Source organism: Ranitomeya imitator, chromosome 2 (assembly GCF_032444005.1).
Source record: "Ranitomeya imitator isolate aRanImi1 chromosome 2, aRanImi1.pri, whole genome shotgun sequence".
Taxonomy (NCBI): Eukaryota; Metazoa; Chordata; class Amphibia; order Anura; family Dendrobatidae; genus Ranitomeya; species Ranitomeya imitator.
Genome location: NC_091283.1, coordinates 564325780 through 564349486, shown reverse-complemented (window position 1 = coordinate 564349486; position 23707 = coordinate 564325780). Strand labels below are relative to the sequence as shown.

General features: G+C 42.6%; 1 protein-coding gene across 1 annotated transcript in view; it reads left to right on the top strand.

The window, feature by feature from the left end:
- The window catches only part of ST6GALNAC1 (ST6 N-acetylgalactosaminide alpha-2,6-sialyltransferase 1), a 157457-nt gene that overhangs the window by 109554 nt on the left and 24196 nt on the right, over positions 1-23707 (top strand). Inside the window, exons 5-6 of the mRNA XM_069755733.1 lie at positions 3820-3958; positions 21418-21521. Of these exons, the coding sequence (XP_069611834.1) occupies positions 3820-3958; positions 21418-21521 (243 nt within the window). The remainder of the gene's footprint in view (positions 1-3819; positions 3959-21417; positions 21522-23707) is intronic.

Here is a 23707-nt window from a genome sequence, read left to right as displayed (position 1 = left end):
TGCGACGGGGAGATTCCGACGCTAGTGTGAAAGGAGCCTTAGAGAAAATTATCTTTCAATATTTATAAAGCTATAAGCAGTTAAGGGCTCGCTCCCATTTCCCCATATCCGTCAATAAGGGCCCTTTTACACATCAGATTTTTTGCTATGTGTGCTATCCATAATTTTTGTAGGCAGATCATGGACTCATTACTGTGAATATGCTTTTTCACTTTTTTTGTTGTTGCGGAAAAAGAAACCTGAGACATTGGACAGCTGAGCTCTCACTCACAATACTGACTACTCAGCACAACCCTGATTCTATAGGGCGACGGAGCTGTCAATGCGTCCAGGACACAATGAGTGCTAGAATGACAGTGTGAAGCCGCTCAGGAGCTGATTGTGCTTCTTAGGCTTCTTTCACACTAGCGTCGGGCCCGGCCCGTCGCAGTGCGTCGGGCCGAGGTTACCGACGCTAGCGTTGCCTCCGCCGCACAACGGGTGCAGCGGATGCTGCTTTTCAGCGCATCCGCTGCCCCATTGTGAGGTGCGGGGAGGTGGGGGAGGAGTTCCGGCCGCGCATGCGCGGTCGGAAAAGACGGTCCGTCGGCTGCAAAAAATGTTACATGGAACGTTTTTTGCGGCCGACGGTCGGCCGAAAAACGGCGCAACCGTCGCGCGACGGTTGCGACGTGTGGCAATCCGTCGCAATGCGTCGCGTAATGTTAGTCAATGGAGAAAAAACGCATCCTGCAAACACTTTTGCAGGATGCGTTTTTTCTGCAAAACGACGCATTGTGACGGATTGCAGTTAACGCTAGTGTGAAAGTAGCCTTACCCAGCAGATGCCAGCTGTTACCATGCCGGTATCTGCCAGTAACTGCAGAAGTACATCTCTATACATAACAGATAAAGAAAGTTGCACTCTGTAGTGCTATAGCATGTAAACATGAAATATTTGAAATTTGAATTGCATTACTGCTCTAGATAATAAGAAAAAATGGAGATGCTAAGCATCTCCATTTTTGGGGGTGTACGTGTGCCGGCTTCAGAGAGATGCAATGCGCATGATCAGAAGTGCAGAAGAAACAGCTGGATCATCTTCCATTGTTATTTTACCTGGCCATACACATTAGGGCTATATGCAAGTGGTTACCTGACTATATACAGTAGGGTACCTGGGTTATATACAGTAGGTCTATGTATAGGAGGCTACCCGAGCTATATTCAGTAGTGCTATATACAAGAGGGTAGCTGAGCTATATACAGTAGGCCCCTGGGTTACATACGGTAAGGCTATATACAGGAGGATACCTGGGCTATATTCAGTAGGGCACCTGGGCTATATACAGGTGAGTAGCCGGGCTATATACAGTAAGGTACCTAGGTTATATACATCAGGATTATATACAGAATGGTGCCTGGGGTATACACAGAAGGACTATATACAGGAGGGTAGCTGAGCTATATATGGATCGCCCCATCAGGGCAGCGGGATACTCGGTACCGAGTCCTGCAGTTCACAGGGGCATGTCACGGTGGCGACCCGGTCCGTGGCCCTGGGATGTCCGTGTAAAAGGCGAAAGGTCTTTAAAGGGATAGAGTTTATGTTCGTGATGCCACCTGTGGTATTCGGTCAGGGTGACCGACGCTGCTTTAAGGGGTCCGCTGGGGTGATGTTATGGCAGATAGATGGTATACCTTCCCACAGGTGAAGTATGTCCCAAGGGTGTCCCAGTGTGTAGACGGTGGATGGCGAATGGCGCAGTGAAGAACGAAGACACAGGGTTGCAGTCTCTTTACCTTTACTGAAGACTTTAGCATCCACAGTCCAGGGCACCAGATCACAGGGCAGGGAGAGTCCGGCCGGTTTGGAGGCAAGTCCAGAGTTCCCTTATCCAGGTGGAAATCAGTAGCCTTCCTTTGCGCTGTAGTGGTGTAGTCCCTTACTGCCTATAGCTTCACATAAGGGTCTCACAGATGCAATGTTTCGCTCTCTATGTCCCCCATATAGGATAGGACAATACCTGTATGACTGGTGACTTGAGCCTGTTTATAGGGTCTCTTAGATAACCCGGCTCTGTAGGTGTCACCGTGCCTCCTGGGTGTAGGTGCAGACCGGTAACCTGCAATTAGCTGTCCTGCCGGTCTCCGAAATAAGGCGTAGAGGTCCTTACTCCCTTGGTGTTCCGGCTACTGGGATTTTGCGCCTCAGAAGGAGACAGCTTGAGCGGGGCTGGTCCCTTTCTGGTATCCTCTTCTCCTCTCCTTTGCTTCGACTTCCTTGACGCTCGCTGCAATGCAATTCTGTCTTTCAATGTCTCTTTCCGGGAGCTGCAGCTCTGAGGGCATGCACAGCTCCTTTAACCTTCTGTCCTCCTCTGACTGTGGTCTGGAATTAACAGAACTCCTGTCTGGAGCTCTGCCAGGAACTGACTAACTTTCCTTACAGACTACCAGTTATATATATATATATACGGGGAGTGACCTAATAAATAGGAGCAGAAGCTCCCCCTGGTGGTCTGGAGTGTAAAATATGTTGCATGTTTGTGATACCTGGATGCAGTTATCCTTCTTTGCCTTCAAACGTAGCATCACTCTCCCCGAGAGGAAAGCAATACCACTGCGATGACCAGGACCCTGGGGCGCCGCATATACAGTAGGCCCTGGGTTACATACGGTAGGGCTATATACAGGAGGGTAGCTGGGCTATATACATCAGGACTATACACAGGAGGTACCTAGGCTATATACAGAAGGTCTATATACAGGAAGGTAGCTGGGCTATATACATCAGGACTATACACAGGAGGTACCTAGGCTATATACAGAAGGTCTATATACAGGAGGGTAGCTGGGCTATATAAAATACGTTGAAAGCAGAGCAGTTAAATAAATTCACTTGCTGTGCAAATGTTTAGATCCACAGTATGTCAATTTTTCGAGCATATTTTATCGCTGTCTTCACTCTTGCAATACATACTGTATAGTGAAATTCACAACAAAATCTGCATGTAACGTGAGGATTTTGATGTGGAAACGCAGCAGAAATGCTATGAAAACGCTGTAGATACACAGAGGAAAAACCACATTGAATCCGCAATGTGTGCATCTGGTCTAAAACACAAAAATAAGCTATAAAGAAACTGTGTTTTGGCTAGATCATGAGTATTTAGAACAACTTCTAAAAATGTACACTAGATGGCGGCATGTTTACTAACATGCCTTGCTGCAGTAGATATATACGTGATGTGTTGCGCACTACCACCAGGTGGTGCTGCTACAGCAAGTAATGGCTCCTGAGATTTAAACCATCAGACAAATGGTTGCCTGTACGTTTAGCCTAAAAAAAATTGTACAAATTCCAAAAACTGAAGGGAAGACTAAACTATTCCTTTATAACATCAGCCTATGAACGCATTTTAAGTTGTGACTATCAACGTCATAAAGCTTTAGTTTATATATAAGAACTTGGTAAGATTGATTTTCATCTATGAGATAAATCCAATCGCATTTATCAGTTTCTATATTCAAGGGTTATCATTTTATGGCTGAGATGGGAATAACTCTGTCAAAGCTTTGACCATTAAGATGGAGCTACGGAAACAACAGAGAGAGACTGTCTACACGGTTTCCTTTACTCCAGTTCATTTCTATGAAAGTTGTAGAAACAGCGCAGATCAGCCGCTCTCACCTGTTCTCTTAGCTCCACCTTAGTGGTCAGAGCCTAGACAGATGAAAGGATGAGATGGGAAGAACCCATTAACTGCATGTATCGAAGGAAAAAAAGGGTACCATAGCTTTCATTTCTAACATCGTTTTACATTTTAATATTTTTAGAGTTAATGGAGCTGTAACAAAAGGATATGAGGATGATGTCGGAAACCGGACCTCGTTCTATGGCTTTACTGCTTACACCATGCTTGCTTCCCTCATGTTGCTAAAGAGAAAAGGATTTTCTACTATTCCCCATGACAAGGTAAAGGCAAACCCGGCCAGTAGAGATTTATACATTCCTACTTTAAAGGGTTTGTGCAGGACTTTTAGGCCGGCGTCACACCACCGTGTTTTACGGACATAAGAGAGGTGCTGAAAATACGGATTGCATACGGTACAATGCTTCTCTGTGCCCCAGCTCCTATCAGCCGTATTTTACTGATCCGTATTATACGGTCTTCTACGGCCGTAGAAAATCGCAGCATGCTGCGTTTGTCACCGTATAGCGCAAAAAATACGCCAATGAAAGTCTATGGGGGCGAGAAAAATACGGATTACACACGGACCATGCGTGTGACTTGCGAGAAGTACGCAGCGGTGTTAGGGAAAAAAGCCGGCAATTCAGTGCGGTGTACAGTAAAATCACACTGACAGCTTACAATAGAATAGGTAGAATAAATGTCTACACATAGAATAGGTAGGTATATATATATATATATGTAATTGAGACACATATATATATATATATATATATATATATATATATATATATATATATTAATATTTCATCCAACGCAAGATTGCTTAAAAGCCGGTAATTCAATTACCGGCTTTTGCTATCTCCTTCACAAACCCGACATGATATGTGACATGGTTTACATACAGTAAACCATCTCATATCCCCATTTTTTTTTTGCATAATCCACACTACTAATGTTAGTAGTGTGTATGTGCAAAATTTGGGCTGTCTAGCTATTAAATTAAAGGGTGGAAAAAATTGGCGTGGGCTCCCGTGCAATTTTCTCCGCCAGAGTAGTAAAGCCAGTGACTGAGGGCAGATATTAATAGCCTGGAGAGGGTCCATGGTTATTGCCCCCCCCCCGGCTAAAAACATCTGCCCCCAGCCACCCCAGAAAAGGCACATCTGGAAGATGCACCTATTCTGGCACTTGGCCACTCTCTTCCCATTCCCGTGTAGCGGTGGGATATGGGGTAATGAAGGAGTAATGTCACCTTGCTATTGTAAGGTGACATTAAGCCAGATTAATAATGGAGAGGCGTCAATTATGACACCTATCCATTATTAATCCAATAGCATGAAATGGTTAAAAAAAACACACACATTATTGCAAAGTATTTTAATGAAATAAACACACAGGTTGTTGTAATATTTTATTCCACTCTCAATCCACCTGAAGACCCTCGACCTGTAACAAATTAAAAATAATAAACCAACAATATCTCATACCTTCCGTTGATATGTCCCACGATGTAAATCCATCTGAAGGGGTTAAATTATTTTACAGGCAGGAGCTCTGCTATAATGCAGCTGTGCTAGTGACTGTAAAACCCCGGGGAATGAATGGAATGTAGGTCAATGACCTGTAGTTACCTTCAGTCGCGGTGATGCGCCCTCTGCTGGATGTCCTCATATCACCTCGAGCGTGGGAACTTTTCTGAATATTTTCATGTCGGGTTTAGGAAGGAGTCTTTTAAGCTGTCTCGCGCTGGATGAAATATTAATATATATATATATATATATGTGTCTCACTGACATATATATATATATATATACATATATATATATATATATATATATAAAAAAAGAAGAAAAGCAGCACAAAAAATGATACAATTGTATCATTTTTTGTGCTGCTTTTCTTCTTTTTTTGATATTATTACTGGAGGTCGTTTGGACTGCTGGTTGGGAGAGCTTTGCACACCATTGAGGTAGTACTAGATGCTGTTCCTGTTTTTTTATATATATATATATATATATATATATATATATATATATATATATAGACAGTACATATGTTTTTATGTGTTTGGGAGCACATGGATCCATTGTATGTCCGTATGTCGGTTTTGCAAGCCTGCGAGAAAATCTCGCAGTACGGATACCATACGGATTACATACGGAGGATGCCATGCGCAAAATACGCTGACACACCCTGCCTACGGATGAGATACGGACCACTATTTTCGGGACTTTTCTGCGTATTACGGCTGTAAATTACGGACCGTATTTTTATACGCTGTGTGTGACGCCGGCCTTATACTGAGAGCCTATCCTTAGGATAGGTCATTAATTTCCGATCTGTGCCACATGTAGCACCCCGCTGATCAGCTGTTTCTGTAAGGCTTCATTCACACTTCCGTTTTTACAATCTGCACAGGATCCATCAAAATGTTGAAATGACGGATCCTGTGCAGATTGTAAAAAAACGGGTGCACTGGACTCTTTTTTCTAACGGACCCATCGAGGCTATGTGCACCTGTTGTGTATGCGTCTTCGCAACAGTTTTCCGCTGCAAAAACGCATACACAACACAACACAGGTTAAAAATAATAAAAAAATGAAAAAATCTCAATATTTTTACCTTCCGGCATCCCGCGCAGCGTTATCGATGCTCGCGATGATCCCGGCAGCTGGTTTTCCCAGTAATGCCTTGTGTGCAATGACCTCTGATGACGTAGTGGTCTCGCGAGACCGCGACGTCATCGGGTCATTTCACAATGCATTACTGGGAACGCTAGCTGTGGGGATCATCGCGAGCATCGGTAACGCTGCGCCGGACGCCGGAAAATAAGAATATTGCAATTTTTTTATTTTTTTTAATTATTTTTAACATTATATCTCGTTACTATTGATGCTGCCTAGGCAGCATCAATAGTAAAAAGAGAGAGAGAGCAAGCAAGAGAGAATTTCCCTGATGGGAAATTCTTCTGCTCATACTCAGTTTGAAAAGACGGCATCCGTCGCTGGATTCCTGCTTTTCACAGTCAGCGACGGATCCTGCACCCATAGGCTTCCATTATAGCCAACGACGGGCAGAGCAGGATCCTTCGCTGAGCGATTTTCCGACGTGCAGAAAAAACGTTCCTCTGAACGTTTTCTCCGCCCGACGGACAGCAATTTTCCGACAGATGCAGTGCACGACGGATGAAACGTGAGGCTATCCGTCACAATCCGTCGCTAATACAAGTCTATGGGAAAAAATAGGATCCAGCAGAAAAAATTGCTGGATCCTGTTTTTTCAAAAATCGACGGATTTCAACAGGAGCTAAAAGACGGAAGTGAGAAAGAGGCCTTACAGTGGTGACTGGATATGTGTCTCTTGTAATCTGCTATTGAAAAATGAAACCTGTGCCGTGATTGCAAAGACCCTTTTTATTGTTATACAATTTCATAAATCTGGGTTTATATAATAGAGCATATATATAGTTGGTTAGACAGGATAAAGCTGCATCACATAGGATTCACTGAGACTCTCCTGTATATATTGAATATCACGTAGAATACACTGAAACTGTTGTATCCATCATATAGGATAGTTTAAGAAACTGGTGTCTAATTCATGCAGGAGACACTGGAATTCTGCAGTATACTTCACATAGGAGACATTGAGACAGATGACTATACACCACATAGCATATACTGAGAGTTTTATGTATACATTAGGTGCAGAAAGTATTCAGACCCATTTACATTTTTCACTCTTTGTTTCATTGCAGCAAATTGGTAAATTTTAAAAAGTTCATTTTTTTCACATTAATGTACACTCTGCACCCCATCTTGACTGAAAGAAACAGAAATGTAGAAATTTTTGCAAATTTAATAAAAAAGAAAAACTGAAATATCATATGGTCATAAGTATTCAGACCCTTTGCTCAGACACTCTTATTAAAGTCGCATGTTGTCCATTTCCTTGTGAACCTCCTTTAGATGGTTCTACTCCTTCATTGGAGTCCAGCTGTGTTTAATTAAACTGAAAGGACTTGATTTGGAAAGGTATACACCTGTCTATATAAGACCTCACAGCTCACAGTGCATGTCAAACCAAATGAGAATCATGAGGTCAAAGGGACTAGCCAAGGAGCTCAGAGACAGAATTGTGGCAAGGCACAGATCTGGCCAAGGTTACAAAAGAATTTCTGCAGTACTCAAGGTTCCTAAGAGCACAGTGGCCTCCAGAATCCTTAAATGAAAGAAGTTTGGGACCACCAGAAGACTTCCTAGACCTGACCGTCCAGCCAAACTGAGCAATCGTGGGAGAAGAGCCTTGGTGAGAGAGGTAAAGAAGAACCCCAAGATCACTGTGGCTGAGCTCCAGAGATGCAGTAGGGAGATGGGATAAAGTTCCACAAAGTCAACTATCACTGCAGCCCTCCACCAGTTTTGCCTTTATGGCAGAGTGGCCCAATGGAAGCTTCTTCTCAGTGCAAGACATATGAAAGCCCGCATAAAATTTGCTAAAATTTACATGGAGGGCACCCAGGCAATGAGAAATAAGATTCTCTGGTTTGATGAGATGAAGATAGATCTTTTTAGTGATAATTCAAAGCGAGAGGTGGAAAAAACAGGCATTGCTCATCACCTGTCCAATACAATCCCAACAGTGAAATATAGTGGTGGCAGCATCATACTATGGGGATGTTTTTCAGCTGCAGGGACAGGACGACTGGTTGTCATTGAAGGAAACATGAATGTGGCCGAGTACAGAGATATCCTGGATGAAAATCTCTTCCAGAGTGCTCTGGACCTTAGACTTGGCCAAAGTTTCACTTTCCATCAAGACAATGACCCTAAGCTCACAGCTAAAATAGCAAAGGAGTGGCTTCAGAACAACTCTGTGACCTTTCTTGACTGGCCCGGCCAGAGCCTTGACCTAAACCCAATTGAGCATCTCTGGAGAGACCTGAAAATGGCTGTCCACCAGCGTTCACCATCCAACCTGACGGAACTGGAGAGGATCTGCAAGGAAGAATTGCAGAGGGTCCCCAAATCCAGGTGAGACAAACTTGTTGCATCATTCCCAAGAAGACTCATGGCTGTACTAGCTCAAAAGGGTGCTTCTACTCAATACTGAGCAAAAGGTCTGACTACTTATGACCATTTGATTGGAGCGCCCCCCGGTTCTCAGGGGGAATGTCACGGTGGCTGACCCGGTCCGTGGCCCTCGGGACATCCGAGTTAAAGGAAAAGGTCTTTAAAGGGATATGTTCATGAAGCCACCTGTGGTATTTGGTCAGGGTGACCGACGCTGCTTTAAAGGGTCCACTGGGGTGATGTTATGGCAGCTAGAGGGTAGACCTTCCCACAGGTGAAGTATGTCCCCAGGGCTTCCCGGTGTGTAAATGGTGGATGGTGTGAGGCGCAGTGAAGAACGAGGACACAAGGTTGCAGTCTCTTTACCTTTTACTGAAGGCTTCAGCATCCACAGTCCAAAGAACAGATCACAGGGCTGGCAGGGTCTGGCCACTTTGGAGGCAAATCAAGAGTCCCCTTGTCCAGATAGAAATCAGTAGCCTTCCTCTAGCACCGAGGTGTTGTAGTACCTTGCTGTTAAGCCTCTCATAAGGTCCTCACAGATGTTGTAGATGTTATGTCTCTCTCTCTCTGTTCCCCAGATGGATAGGACAAACCCGTATGACCGGTGGCTTGAGGCGTTTTACAGGGACTCTATCATGCCCCAGCCTCTAAGCAGTGCCACCTTGCCTCCTGGGTGTAGGGGTGGATCAGTAACGTGAAATTAGCCATCCTACCGGTCTCTGGAGCAAGGCATAAAAGACTGTTGCTCCCTCAGTGTTCTGGCTACTGGGTTCCTGCGCCTCAGAAGGAGGCAGCCTGTGTAGGGCAGAACTCCTCCTGGTATCCACTCCTTTGCTATGACTTCTTCACCCTCTCTACAATACAGTTCTCTTTTCATGTCCTTTCTTAGGAACTGCTGCACTTAGGGCAGGCACAGCCCTGTATCCTTCTGTCTCCGCCTCTGACAGGCTCCCACCCCTGTCAGTGACCAACTGCCTGAGCGAAGCTCAACCAGCATCTGCCTAACTTCCTCCCCAGGTCACCAGTTTTACCAAAGTGTGAAGAGTGCCCTAATAAATAGGAGCAAAGCTCCCCCTGGTGGCCTGGAGGGCGAAATGTGTTGCATGTTTGTGATACCTGGATTTCAGTTGTCCTTCTTTGCCTCCAAACGTACCATCACTCCCCTAGAGGGAAATGACATTACAGCAATGACCAGGACCCTGGGGCGCTGTTTATATTTCAGTTTTTCTTTTTTAATAAATTTGCAAAAATTACTACATTTTTGTTTTTTTTCAGTCAAGATGGGGAGCAGAGTGTACATTAATGAAAAAAAATGAACTTTTTTGAACTTACCAAATGGCTGCAATGAAACAAAGAGTGATTTTTTTAAAAGAGGTATGAATACTTTCCGTACCCACTGTATAGCTCTCAAAATATGGCGACCCAAAAAATAGATTTTGCAATAAAAAGCGTATTTTACTGTGCGACAGCAGCCAAATATAAAAAATATATAAATCTGGAATCGTTGTAATCCCCCAACCCGAAGAATAAATTTGCCATATCACTTATACTACATGTGTTTGTTATACTACATACTAAAGATTGTAGTAAGGCCCGACGCACATTTATCCTGTGCTCTGCACTGAGCGCTTACCTCGGGGTTTCCGTGCAAAGCTATGAAATATGAGATTCAGATGAAACCGTCGTTGGAAGATTTCCTATAGTGAGGCAGATAGAGGCCCTGTGAACGCAATCTGACCCAAGATCTGGCGGTGTCCGTCTTTTTAGGAGTGCCTAAAAGTGCCGTCAGCCACAGTTTTGTGCACTTCTGAAAAGAAGACACTGCTCAACAGCGGTCAGACGGAGTCCAGCGTAACTCCACTGTCTCATTATAGTGAATGGATCCCTCGGGGCTTTCATCTCAATCACGTCACCCAGAGATTTAGATGGAAACCCCGATGTAAGTGCTCAACGTAGAGTGCTGGATAAATGTGATCTCAAACGTTATGTAAAATATTCCTAACAAAAGCTTCAACTCAATCCACAAAAAAAAGCAAGTCCCCGCTCAGGTCTGTCATCTGCTAATGGAAATATAGTGACTTCCATGTTACTGGTAACAAAAAGGCTGTGGAAAAGCGAAATGGCGCCTCACTCCTCAAAACAATTCAGCAAATTCTGCGCTCCCAAATCTAAATGCCCCACCTTCTGAGCCCCACAGTGTATGTAAACCACATTTAGTGTTCACATGTTTGGTATTTGCTGCTTGTTTCTGGTTAACACCCATGAAGTCAAAATCCTCACTACAACTGTAGATAAATTCCCGAAGGTGTATAGGTTCCAAAATGGAAAGGAGGGATTCTCCTCTTATAGCACTTAGGGGCTCTGTATATGGAGTCTGCAAACTATTATAGGAAAATCTGTGCTCCAGGAGGCAATGAGCGCTCCGACCCTCCCAAGTCTCTCCATATGGCTAAGTAGTACTGTACAGTCACGTATTTTCACGTTCAGTAGAAATTGTGGGAAAAATTACGGTGTCCTTTTTACCCACTTCTTGTGTGAAAATGCAAAATCTGGGGCTAAAACTAAATTTTGGTGGTAAAAATGTAATTAATTTTTCTTCAATGCCCAATGGTATAGAATTCTGTGACACATCTTTGGTGTCAATTTGAACACTGCATGCCTAGATGAATATGTTGAGAGGTGTAGTTTGTGGTCACTTATGGGGGTTTCTGTTGTTCTGGCAACTCAGGGGCTCTCTGAGCTTTGCACTGTGTCTAAAAAATATTTCCCAATTACATGTAGGGTATTGGGATAAAATGGACCTTAGTGTGTTGTAAAAAAAAATTCCAATTAGCTCCTAGAAAAATTAAAATCTTGGGGCTAAAACAAAATTTTAGTAGTAAAAATGTAATTTATTCTTTCTTCACCGCTCAATGGTATAAAATTCTGTGAGGCACGCATTCTGTGGTGTCAATATGATCACTACACCACACCCCTAGTGGAATTAATTGGTGAATGTAGTTTGTAAAATTAGTTCACATATGGGGGAGCTCCTCAAACCATTCCAGCAAAATCTAAACTGCAATATGGTGCTTCTTCCCTTCTGAGCTTTGCGCTGGGCCTCAAAAGTAGTATTTCCCCACATATGAGGTATCAGCGAGAAATTGCACAACAAATTGTATGGTGCAATTTCTCCTATCACACTTGTGAAAATAAAAGAAATTAAGGCTAGAATAACATATTTGTGGGGAAAATGTGATTTTTTTTTATTTTCACAGGTCAACGTTATAAAATTCTTTGAAGCACCTAGAGGTTTAATGTGCTTACCACCCATCTAAATACATTCCTTGAGTGGCCTAGTTTCCAAAATGGGGGGTTTTCATTGTTTAAGTACATCAGGGGCTCTCCAAACGGGACATGGCACGGGATATGGCGTCCGCTCATGATTCCAGCAAATTTTACATTCAAAAAGTCAATTAATGCTCCTTCCCTTCCGAACCCTGCGGTGCGCCCAAACAGTAATTTTCTCACACATATGAGGCACGACAAATTGTATGATGCAATTTGTCCTGCTACCCTTATGAAAGTGCTAACTTTGGGGCTAAAATACATTTTTGTGGGGAAAATGTGATTTTTTTTTTTCAAATATTTTCACGGCTTAAAGAGGTTGTCCACTACTTTCAGTTAACCCCCCCAATGTATCCCCCCAGGGCCCCTAATGAATTTATAAAAACCTTCTGTTGCCGGATTCGCCTGTGAGCGGCGCTATGGCAGCGGCTGAGTCCGGGTCACGTGACCCCCAGGCTGCAGCCGCCGCTAACTTCCGCCGACATCACGTCAATTTCCAGACTCTGGAAATTGACGTGACATCAGCAGCAGGCGTGACCAGCCTCCACAGACAGCAGTCACTGGCGCAGAAAATTGCCCGGGAGCCCACGACATTTTTTTTAAGTTTTTTTTTTTTTACTGAAACATATTGTTCATTAACCCCTTTCTGACAGCTGACGGAATAGTACGTCAGCTGGCAGTATACCCCGCTTTGAGGTGGGCTTCGGCAGTGAGCCCACTTCAAAGCCGCAACATGTCAGCTGTTTTCAATACAAAAAAAATTTGCATGTTCGCTAAACGGCGTAGCGAGAAAAAAAAATCAAAAGCCAAAATTATGTTTTTTTGGATCAAAAGAACATATCTGCACAAAAGTGGTATCATTAAAAACGTCAGCACACAAAAAATTAGCGCTCACCCGACCCAATATCTCAGAAAATATAGACGCTACGGGTATCGGAAAATGGTGCAATTATTTTATTTATTTTTAGCAAAGTTTGGAATGTTTTTTCACCACTTAGATAAAAAAAACCTAGATGTGTTTGGTGTCTATGAACTCGTAGTGACCTGGAGAATCATAATGGTAGGTCAGTTTTATGCTGTGTGCACACGTTGCAGATTTGGGTGCAGAATTTTCTGCACAAAATCTGCATCTCCTTACAGAAAACGCAGCTGCGTTTTTGATGCATTTTTTTCACGTTTTTTTTTTTTCATGGTTTTGATGCAGGGTTTTTTGTGCGGTTTTGATGCAGTTCTTGGTGCGGTTTTTGGTGCATTTTTGCGTGGTTTTGATGCAGTTTTTGGTGCAGTTTTGATGCATTTTTGGTGCAGTTTTGATGCAGTTTTTGGTGCTGTTTTGATGCAATTTATGGTGTGGTTTTGATGCAGTTTTTGGTGTAGTTTTGATGCAGTTTTTGGTGCGGTTTTGATGCAGTTTTTGGTGCGGCTTTGATGCAGTTTTTGGTGCAGTTTTAATGCAGTTTTTGGTGCGGTTTTAATTCGTTTTTGATGCAGTTTTTGCAGCGATTTTGGTGCAGTTTTGATGCAATTTTTGGTGCAGTTTTTGGTTCGGTTTTGATGCAGTTTTTGGTGCAGTTTTGATGCAGTTTGTGGTGCGTTTTTGATGCATTTTTTGCACGGTTTTGATGCATTTTTTATTTTTTGATGCAGGTTTTGTGCGTTTTTGCATGCGTTTTTGAAATCTAAATAAAGATGTATTATTGAACAACAAAAAAAAAGATTTGTGATGTCATTATTGTCCAACCTCCTCTTTTACATTTGTCCAACCCACACTCAATTACACACAGACAGATGATAAATGAAATGAATAGACAGATCTACATATAGTTAGATCTATAGATGCATAAATCTATCTATTCATATATCTATCTATAGATATATCTGGATAGATATATCTGTTGATAGATGTATTGCTAGTGTAGGGTGTGTGTCCACTGTCCGGATTACATCCGAATTAGCTGCAGATTGGATACTGCGTACACACATACCCCAAAAGACCCCCCGCACACACCCGAACAGTCACGCACACACCCGAACAGTCCCGCACACACCCGAACAGCCAGGCACACACCCACACAGCCCCGCACACATCCGAACAGCCCCGCACACACCCGAACAGTCCCGCACACACCCGAGCAGCCAGGCACACACCCGCACAGCCCCACACACATCCGAACAGTCCCGCACACACCCGCACACATCCGAATAGCCCGCAGACCCCACACACACCTAAACAGTCCCGCACAGCACCGCACACATCTGAACAGCCCGCAGACCCCACCCGCACACACCTGAACAGTCCGGCACACATCCGAACAGCCCGCAGACCCCGAACACACATACACACACACAGTCACCGCCCACACACTTCCCTCCTCCCGAACTGCAGCGTTTCTCGGACCCACATCTGCAGCAAAACTGCAGATCTTTTTCACATCTGCAGTTTTGCTGTGGATGTGAACGCCTAAGGGTGCAGAACCGCTGCAGTTCAGCACAAAAGAAGTGACATGCTGCAGAAAAAAAGCTGCGTTTCGGTGCGGCTTTTTCCGCAGCATGTGCACAACAAGTCTGCGGCTCCCACTTACATTGGTTGTGCACTACACTGCGGATTTGATGCAATTCGGTGCAGCAAAAAACCCTGTGGATCTGCAATCAAATCTGCAACGTGTGCACACAGCCTTAGCATTTAGTGAACCTAGCAAAAAAGCCAAGCAAAAAACAAGTGTGGGATTGCACTTTTTTTGCAATTTCATCGCACTTAGAATTTTTTTTAACATTTTCTGTTACACGACATGGTAAATCCAATGGTGTTGTTCAAATGTAGAACTTGTCCCGCAAAAGACAAGCCCTCACATGGCCATATTGACAGAAAAATTATGGTTCTGGAAAGAAGGGGAGCGATAAACGAAAAAAGCTCCAGGGGTGAAGGGGTTTAGAAACATGGATATGGACATATCTGTGTAAATAGACATAGATACATATCTATCTATCTATCTATCTATCTATCTATCTATCTATCTACTGTATCTATCTATCTATCCATCCATCCATCCATCTATCTGTGTGTAATGGAATGTGGGTTGGACAAATGTAAAAGAGGAGGTTGGACAGAAATGACATCACAAATCTTTTTGAAGAGAGAGGAGGGAGAGGAGGGATGGGTTTGGGTGTGTTTTGGAGTGGGTGTGGTAGGTTCGGGCTTAGTGGCCAGTGCAATGCATCATGGAACATGTCGTATTAGAGCACAATAACTCAGGAGAAAGGAAGTTGTCGATTAACCCCATGAGAGGTGGATCGAGCACTGAAGATGTGCTGCTACAGCATGATAACAGGTAATATTGCTAAAATAAACACAGTGGATGTTTTCAGTGGCACATAATAGCAAGAGTTATGAAAATTTTTTTTTATTGTATTGGACAACTTCTTTAACGTTATAAATTTCTGTGAAGCACCTGGAGGTTCAATGTGCTTACCATACATCTAGATAAGTTTCCTGAGGGGTCTAATTTCCAAAATTGTGTCGCTTGTGGGGGATTTTTACTGTTTAGGCACATCAGGGGCTCTCCAAATATGACATGGTGTCCTCTAGTCGTTCCAGCAAAATTTGCATTAAAAAAGTCAAATGGCATTCCTTACATTTTGAGCTCTGCCGTACGCCAAAACAGTAGTTTTCCCCCACATATAGGGTATCGGCATGCTCAGAAGAAATTTCACAACAAATTTTGTGGTCCATTTTTTACTGTTAGGGTGCGTGTCCACGTACCGGATTACATCCGGATTAGGTGCGGATTGAATGCTGCGTACAACCACAGCGTTCAATCCGCAGCATCCAGATGTTACAGCATAGTGGAGGAGATTTTATGAAATCCCGTCTCCACTATGCGTGCAAACACGCATCCGGCGGCCCTGCGTTTCCGGACATGTGGCGCGTCTTTTTAGAATGCAACATGTCCGTTTACCTTGCGGCGACGCTGCGTCGCTGCAAGGTAAATCACAGGGCCCTATGTATGAGGTGCAGAGGTTCCGGATGTGTGCAATGAACAGAAGGGGATGGCGCTTTGGGCTGAGCGAGTTTTCCGCTCCGTCCAAAGCGCCGGCAATCTGCAACGTGGAACCCTACCCTTACCCGTGTGAAAATACAAAACTTGGGGTCTAAAGTACATTTCTTGTGAAAAAAAAATAAATGTTCTTTTTTTCCACATTCCAAAAATTCCTGTGAATCACTTGAAGGGTTAATAAACTTCTTAAATGTGGTTTTCAGCAGCTTGAGGGGTGTAATTTTTAGAATGATGTCATTTTTGGGTATTTTCTATCATATAGACCCCTTAAAGTCACTTCCAATGTGAGGTGGTCCTTAAAAAAATGGGTTTGTAAATTTGGTTGGAAAAATGAGAATTTGCTGGCCAACTTTTAACCCTTATAACTTCCAAACAAACAAACAAAAAAATGTTTGTTTCAACAATTGTGGTGATGTAACGTAGACATGTGGGAAATGTTATTTATTAACTATTTTTTGTGATATATCTCTCTGATTTGAAGGCATAAGAATTCAAAGTTTGAAAATTGCTAAATTTTACAAATTTTTGCCAAGTTTCCATTTTTTTCACAAATAATTTTACTATTATCATGAAGTACAATATGTCATAAAAAACATTCTCAGAATCAGTGGTATCCATTGAAGTGTTCCAGAGTTATTACCTCATAAAGTGACAATGGTCAGAATTGTAAAAAGTGGCCTGGTTATTAACGTGCAAACCACCTTGGGGGTAAATGGGTAAAAAAAAAGGAGTAGAAAAATACATAATTTTTTTATCATCATATTTAGCCCCAAGAATAAAGATAACATGTCAAGCAATCATGACAAATTGCTTACAAATAATATAACTATCTAAATTTAGTATTTAGTATTAGTGGATCATACTGACCCACAGAATTAATTTAACACTATATTTGTATGACTTGTAGAATAGTGTAATATTTAACACCTTCACTCCTGAGACTGTTTTCACCTTCCTGACTAGGCCAAATTTAACAATTCTAACCACTGTCACTTTATGTGGTAATTAGTGTTGAGCGATACCGTCCGATACTTGAAAGTATCGGTATCGGATAGTATCGGCCGATACCCGAAAAGTATCGGATATCGCCGATACCGATACCCGATACCAATACAAGTCAATGGGACACCAAGTATCGGAAGGTATCCTGATGGTTCCCAGGGTCTGAAGGAGAGAAAACTCTCCTTCAGGCCCTGGGATCCATATTAATGTGTAAAATAAAGAATTAAAATAAAAAAATATTGATATACTTACCTCTCCGGAGGCCCCTGGACATCACCGCTGGTAACCGGCAGCCTTCTTTGCTTAAAATGAGCGCGTTTAGGACCTGGGAATGACGTCGCGGCTTCTGATTGGTCGCGTGCCGCTCATGTGACCGCCACGCGACCAATCAGAAGCCGCAACGTCATTCTCAGGTCCTAAATTCCTAGAATGAGGAGTTTAGGGCCTGAGAATGACGTCGCGGCTTGTGATTGGTTGCGTGGCGGTCACATGAGCAGCACGCGACCAATCAGAAGCCGTGACGTCATGGAAGTCCCTAAACGCGCTCATTTTAAACAAAGAAGGCTGCCGGTTACCAGCGGTGATGTCCAGGGGCCTCCGGAGAGGTAAGTATGTCAATATTTTTTATTTTAATTCTTTATTTTACACATTAATATGGATCCGATACCGATTCCCGATATCACAAAAATATCGGAACTCGGTATCGGAATTCCGATACCGCAAGTATCGGCCGATACCCGATACTTGCGGTATCGGAATGCTCAACACTAGTGGTAATAACTCTGGAATGCTTCAATATATCTCAGAGATTCTGACACTCTTTTTTTCATGGCACATTGTACTTCATGTTAGTGGTAAATTTAGGCCAATATTTTGTGTGTTTATTTGTGCAAATATCAGAATTTTGGTGAAATTATTGAAAATGTTACAATTTTCAAACTTTTAACCTTTATACCCTTAAACCAGAGTTGTATCACGCAAAATAATAAAGAAATGACATTTACCACATGTCTACTTTACATAAGCATCATTTTTTAAACCTAATTTTTTTTATAGAAAGTTAGGGCTCCTTTCCACTTGCGAGGAAAACGGATGAGTGCAATCCGATAAAAAATCGGATTGCACTCGGACCAATGTTATTCAATAGGTGACATTCCATTTGCAATTTTTTTCTCAGCCGAAATCGGACTGAGAAAAAAATCGCAGCATGCTGCGTATTGCTGCGATTCTCGGACGAGACTCGCCAATGCAAGTCAATGGGTGCGAGAAAAAAACGCACAGCATTCGCACCATGCGAGTGCTGTCCGATTTTTACGCACCGGTGTCCTTTGAAAAGCCGGCAATTCAGCACAGTGTACAGTAAAATCACACTGACAGGTTAGATTAGAGTAGATATATACACATAGAATAGGTATATATACATATATATATATATATATATATATTTGTCAGGGAGACACCTATATATATATATTTATATTTAATACAGCGCTAGATAGCTTAAAAGCCGGTAATTCAATTACCGGCTTTTGCTCTCTCCTTCCTAAACCCGACATGATTTGTGACATGGTTTACATACAATAAACCATGTCATATCCCCCTTTTTTTGCATATTCCACACTACTAATGTTAGTAGTGTGTATGTGCAAAATTTGGGCGCTCTAGCTATTATATTTAAGGGTTAAATCGCGGAAAAAAATGGCGTGGGCTCCCGCGCAATTTTCTTCGCCAGAGTGGTAAAGCCAGTGACTGAGGGCAGATATTAATAGCCTGGAGAGGGTCCATGGTTTTTGCTCCCCCCCCGGCTAAAAACATCTGCCCCCAGCCACCTCAGAAATGGCACATCTGGAAGATGCGCCTATTCTGGCATTTGGCCACTCTCTTCCCATTCCCATGTAGTGGTGGCATATGGGGTATTGAAGGGTTAATGTAACCTTGCTATTGTAAGGTGACATTAAGCCAGATTAATAATGGAGAGGCGTCAATTATGACACCTATCCATTATTAATCCAATTGTATGAAATGGTTAAAAAACACACACACACACACATTATTACAAAGTATTTTAATGAAATAAAGACACAGGTTTTTGTAATATTTTATTATCCTGGTAATCCACCTGAAGACCCTCGTTCTGTAAAAAAGGTAAAATAAAAAAACAACAATATCCCATAGCTTCCGATGATCAGTCTCGTCCCACGCTGTAAATCCTTCTGAAGGGGTTAACTAATTTTACAAGCAGAAGCTCTGCTAATGCAGCTGTGCTCCTGCCTGTAAAACCCCGTGGAATGAATGGAATGTAGGTCTATGACCTGTAGTTACCTTCAGTCGCGGTGATGCACCCTCTGCTGGATGTCCTCATATGAACTTGAGCGTGGGAAAATATTCTGAAAAGTTCCCAGGCTCGAGTAGACTCCATATTCAAAGTCTAAGTGCTAGAAGAACAGAGAATACTCCACCTCAATTGACCCCATTTTAGAAATTATAGCCCTTTGACAATTTATTTACAAATGTAGTGATGATTTGACTCCATGTGTGTTTTCTCAGCGGGGGATGTTGCTGAGTGAAAATTGCAAATCTGCTATTGCAGCCCATACATTGCAGTGTCTGTACGTTGTTGTGCCCAGTACGTTATAGTGCCCAGAACATTATGCCCAGCTTGTGCTTCTAGAGACACGCACCTGTAAATTAGGTGGGCTCTCATCACTACTGAAATGTCTTTTTTTTTTAAATATTTTTTCAATTCTTGTTTTCCTTTTTTTTACTTTCTTACTTAGTCCCTCTTTGGAGCTTTAACTTTTATCACTTTGATTGCTGGTATAATGCAGTGCAATGCACTAACATTGCAATGTTTTATACCTGTCAGTGCTGCACTGACAGATTGCCTCTTAGACCATGCTCTGAAGATTTTTGTAGCCTGGTGACCCAGATGTCATCAAGATGACCTTGGATCACCATTGCAGTCATAGGGCTCTCTACCTCTCCTAGCCTCTGAAATGTTGCGATCAATATCGGTCATGGCATTTAAGGGCTTAAATAGCTCGGGGAGGGGGGGGCATCGGACCTGGCTGTGAGAGCTGTGTGTCAGCTGTGACGTTAGCTGAACTCTCAGCAGCAATTGTGCTGGCACAGCTTATGTGCTTGCACAATCGTCAGGACATATCCATACATCCAAGTCATGAACTCCTTCCCAACCAGGACATCCAAGGCCATGAAGGGGTTAAAGATAAGTAGCTAACATAAAAGTATTGAAGCAACTTTATTGTGATAGACCACATATCCAAGCCCTTTCCACTTCCTGACGACTCTAACTAAAAAACATTTCCTAGATCAGTACATTTCTTAACCTAGAATCTGCAAAAACACTTGTGCATGCCCTCATTATCTCACGCATTGACTAAAGCAACCTCTTGCTCTATTGCCTCCCTACTAACGCTCTCACACCCCTCCAATTTATCCTAAACTCTGCTACCCAATTAATCCACCTGTTCCCCACTATTCCCCAGCCTCTCCTCTCTGCCAATCCCTTCATTGGCTCCCCATTACTCTGAGACTCCAGTCCAAAACCCTATCCATGACATACAAAGCCATCCGCAACTTGTCTCCTCCATACATCTGTGGCCTAGTCTCCCGATACTTACCTACACGCAACCTCTGATCCTCACAAGATCTCCTTCTCTAATCTCCTCTTATCTCCTCATACAAAATTTTTCCTGTGCATCCCCCTACTCTGGAACTCTCTACCCCAACATATCAGACTCTTGCCTACTGTGGAAATCTTCAAAGGGAACTTGAAGACTCACCTCTGCCAACAAGCTTACAACCTGCAGTAACCCTTGCTCCACTTTACCACTGCATTACCAGCTCTGCCCTCACCTACTGTAATTTAACCCAGCCCTTGTGAATTGTGAGCCCTCTCTCTTCCTGTACCAGTCAGTAACTTGTATTGTTCCTGATTATTGTACTTATTATTGTACTTTTTTTTAATATGTAAAACGCCATGGAATAAATGGTGCTATAATAATAATAATAATCAATAATACTAATAATAATAAGAGAACAGAATAATTCAATGATTTATATTTAACCACTTAGCATCAGGCTGTCAGAATAACTTGTCAGTAATCTTTAACTAAATTCTCAAGAACCTGCTGTGTTCAAAACTCCCAGACTTATACAATCAATGGCACATTTATTAGGAATACCACCTGCCCTAATACATACTTAATGAGGGCAATTAGGTAGATTGGATAATAACATGTTCCTTTGTGAGTTTCCCAGGAGACAAAGTACATCCTTTTCACCGAAGGACAAAGAGACTTTGAGTGGCTGAAAGCATTACAGCAGAACAAAGAGATCACCAACAGTATTCTGAAGCAATACAGGTATATAGCTTGTTACCCATCAAATGCTTTCTGTGGGACTAGCCATCCATACAACATTCTCCCAGTGATCGTATTCATCCCCTACTCTGTACAATAGAATGTCTGATCTATCACCTACGATACATGGATATGGTTACGTTTTCTGAAAATCTGCAGTTTCAGCTTCCCACATTAATTTAACTGCGACTGAAACTAGATATCAGTGCTTGCACAAACGTATAGAAATAGCCTGGTGTGTATCTTATATGTCATGTATGTTAAGGATTGCTGATGAGATGGCCAGAGAAAAACATGGCAACATTACTCAAAGGATCACTTTGAAAAATTGGGAATTTATTATTTTTTTTACTGTACTATTACTGTGGAGGTCGGGTCCCTTGCTTTGATGTGGCCTCCGGCGCTGAGCCCGCATCAAAGCCGGGACATGTCAGCTGTTTTGAACAGTTAAATGCCGCTGTCAAAAGCTGACAGCAGCATTTAACCGGTGCTTCCGGCCGTGCGGCCGGAAATGATCGCATCGCTGACCCCCGTCACATGATCGGGGGTCAGCGATGCTACTGCAAAGTAACCATAGAGGTCCTTGAGACCTCTTTGGTTACTGATCCCGGCTAGCTGTTGTCACCACCCTGTGGTCGGCGCTCATAGCACACCTGCATTTCTGCTGCATAGCAGCGATCTGATGATCGCTGCTATGCAGCAGAGGCGATTGAGTGGTGCCAGCTTCTAGCTTCCCATGGAGGCTATTGCAGCATGGAAAAAGTAAAAAAAAATGTTTTAAAAAATATGAAAAAAATAAAAAAAAATATAAAAGTTTAAATGACCCCCCCTTTCGCCCCATTCAAAATAAAACAATAAAAAAAAAAAATCAAACCTACACATATTTGGTATCGCCGCCCGATCTATCAATAAAAGAAAAGGATTAACCTGATCGCTGAACGGCATAGCGAGAAAAAAATTATTATTATTATTATTTTTAACTATCCAAGGTAGTTTTACTAAAATTGCCCGTGGTGCCCACTGGAAAACAAACACTGAAATGCAGCAGAATTCTCCTGGTGCTTAAATATGCAAATTGCCTTGCCATATGGCTTAGGGGAAAAGCAAAACCAGAATATCAGTTTGTCAGGCCAGGCATATCACTTTCCACAAGTAGAAACATAGCCAAATCACCTAGTCAAATCACCTCTCATGCTTTGCACTAATGAGGGGCCACACCACAAAACACTGTGTCTTTATTTGAGTTTCTGGTTTGGCTTTTATGCCAAGTCATGTGGCAAGGCTCGGTAAAGAGAATCCATATTGACTTTTAGGATTGTTGTTTCCAATAGGTGGCATTAGAGATCAAATATTCTTCCTCTCTGAAGAGACAATTTGCATATTTAATTTCCCAGAGGAGCATGCCACTCTCCACAAGGAGAAACGTCACCCCTTAGATCTGATACTTACAGTTGTGCTCAAAAGTTTATATACCCCGGCATAATTTTTGCTTTTTTGGCCTTTTTTCAGAGCATTTGAAGGATAGCACCAACATTTTTTCTCCACTCATGGTTAGTGATTGTGTGCAGCTATTTATTGTCAAACTACTACGGTATGTTTTTTCTTTTTTAAATCATAATGACAACCCAAAACATCCAAATGACAATGATCAAAAGTTTACATACCCTGGTGATTTTGGCCTGATAACATGCACAGAAGTTGACAAAAATGGGTTTGAATGGCTACTAAAGGTAACCTGTGCTTGTAATCAGTGTATGTGCATAAAAGCTGAGTGAGTTTCTGGGATCCAGACAGACTCTTGCATCTTTTATCCAGTCACTGACATTTCTGCATTGTTAGTCATGGGGAAAGCAAAAGAATTGTCAATGGATCTACGGGAAAAGGTAGTTGAACTGTATAAAACAGGAAAGGGATACAAAAAGATATCCAAGGAATTGATAATGCCCGTCAGCAGTATTCAAATTGTGATTAACAAATGAAAAATCAGGGGCTCTGTAAAAACAAAACCACGGTCAGGTAGTGTTAGGTCTCGAGTTCCCGCTTCTGCACAGGGGGAATCTCGAGCCATCTCCGCTGCGGTCTCCCATTCTTATCCAGCCGCAGTGGAGTCTGCTCAGCAGGGACGTCGGTCCCAGCGTCTTGCTCAGTCTCACTCTGTACAGAGAGTTACTGCTGCTTCTTCAGCTTCT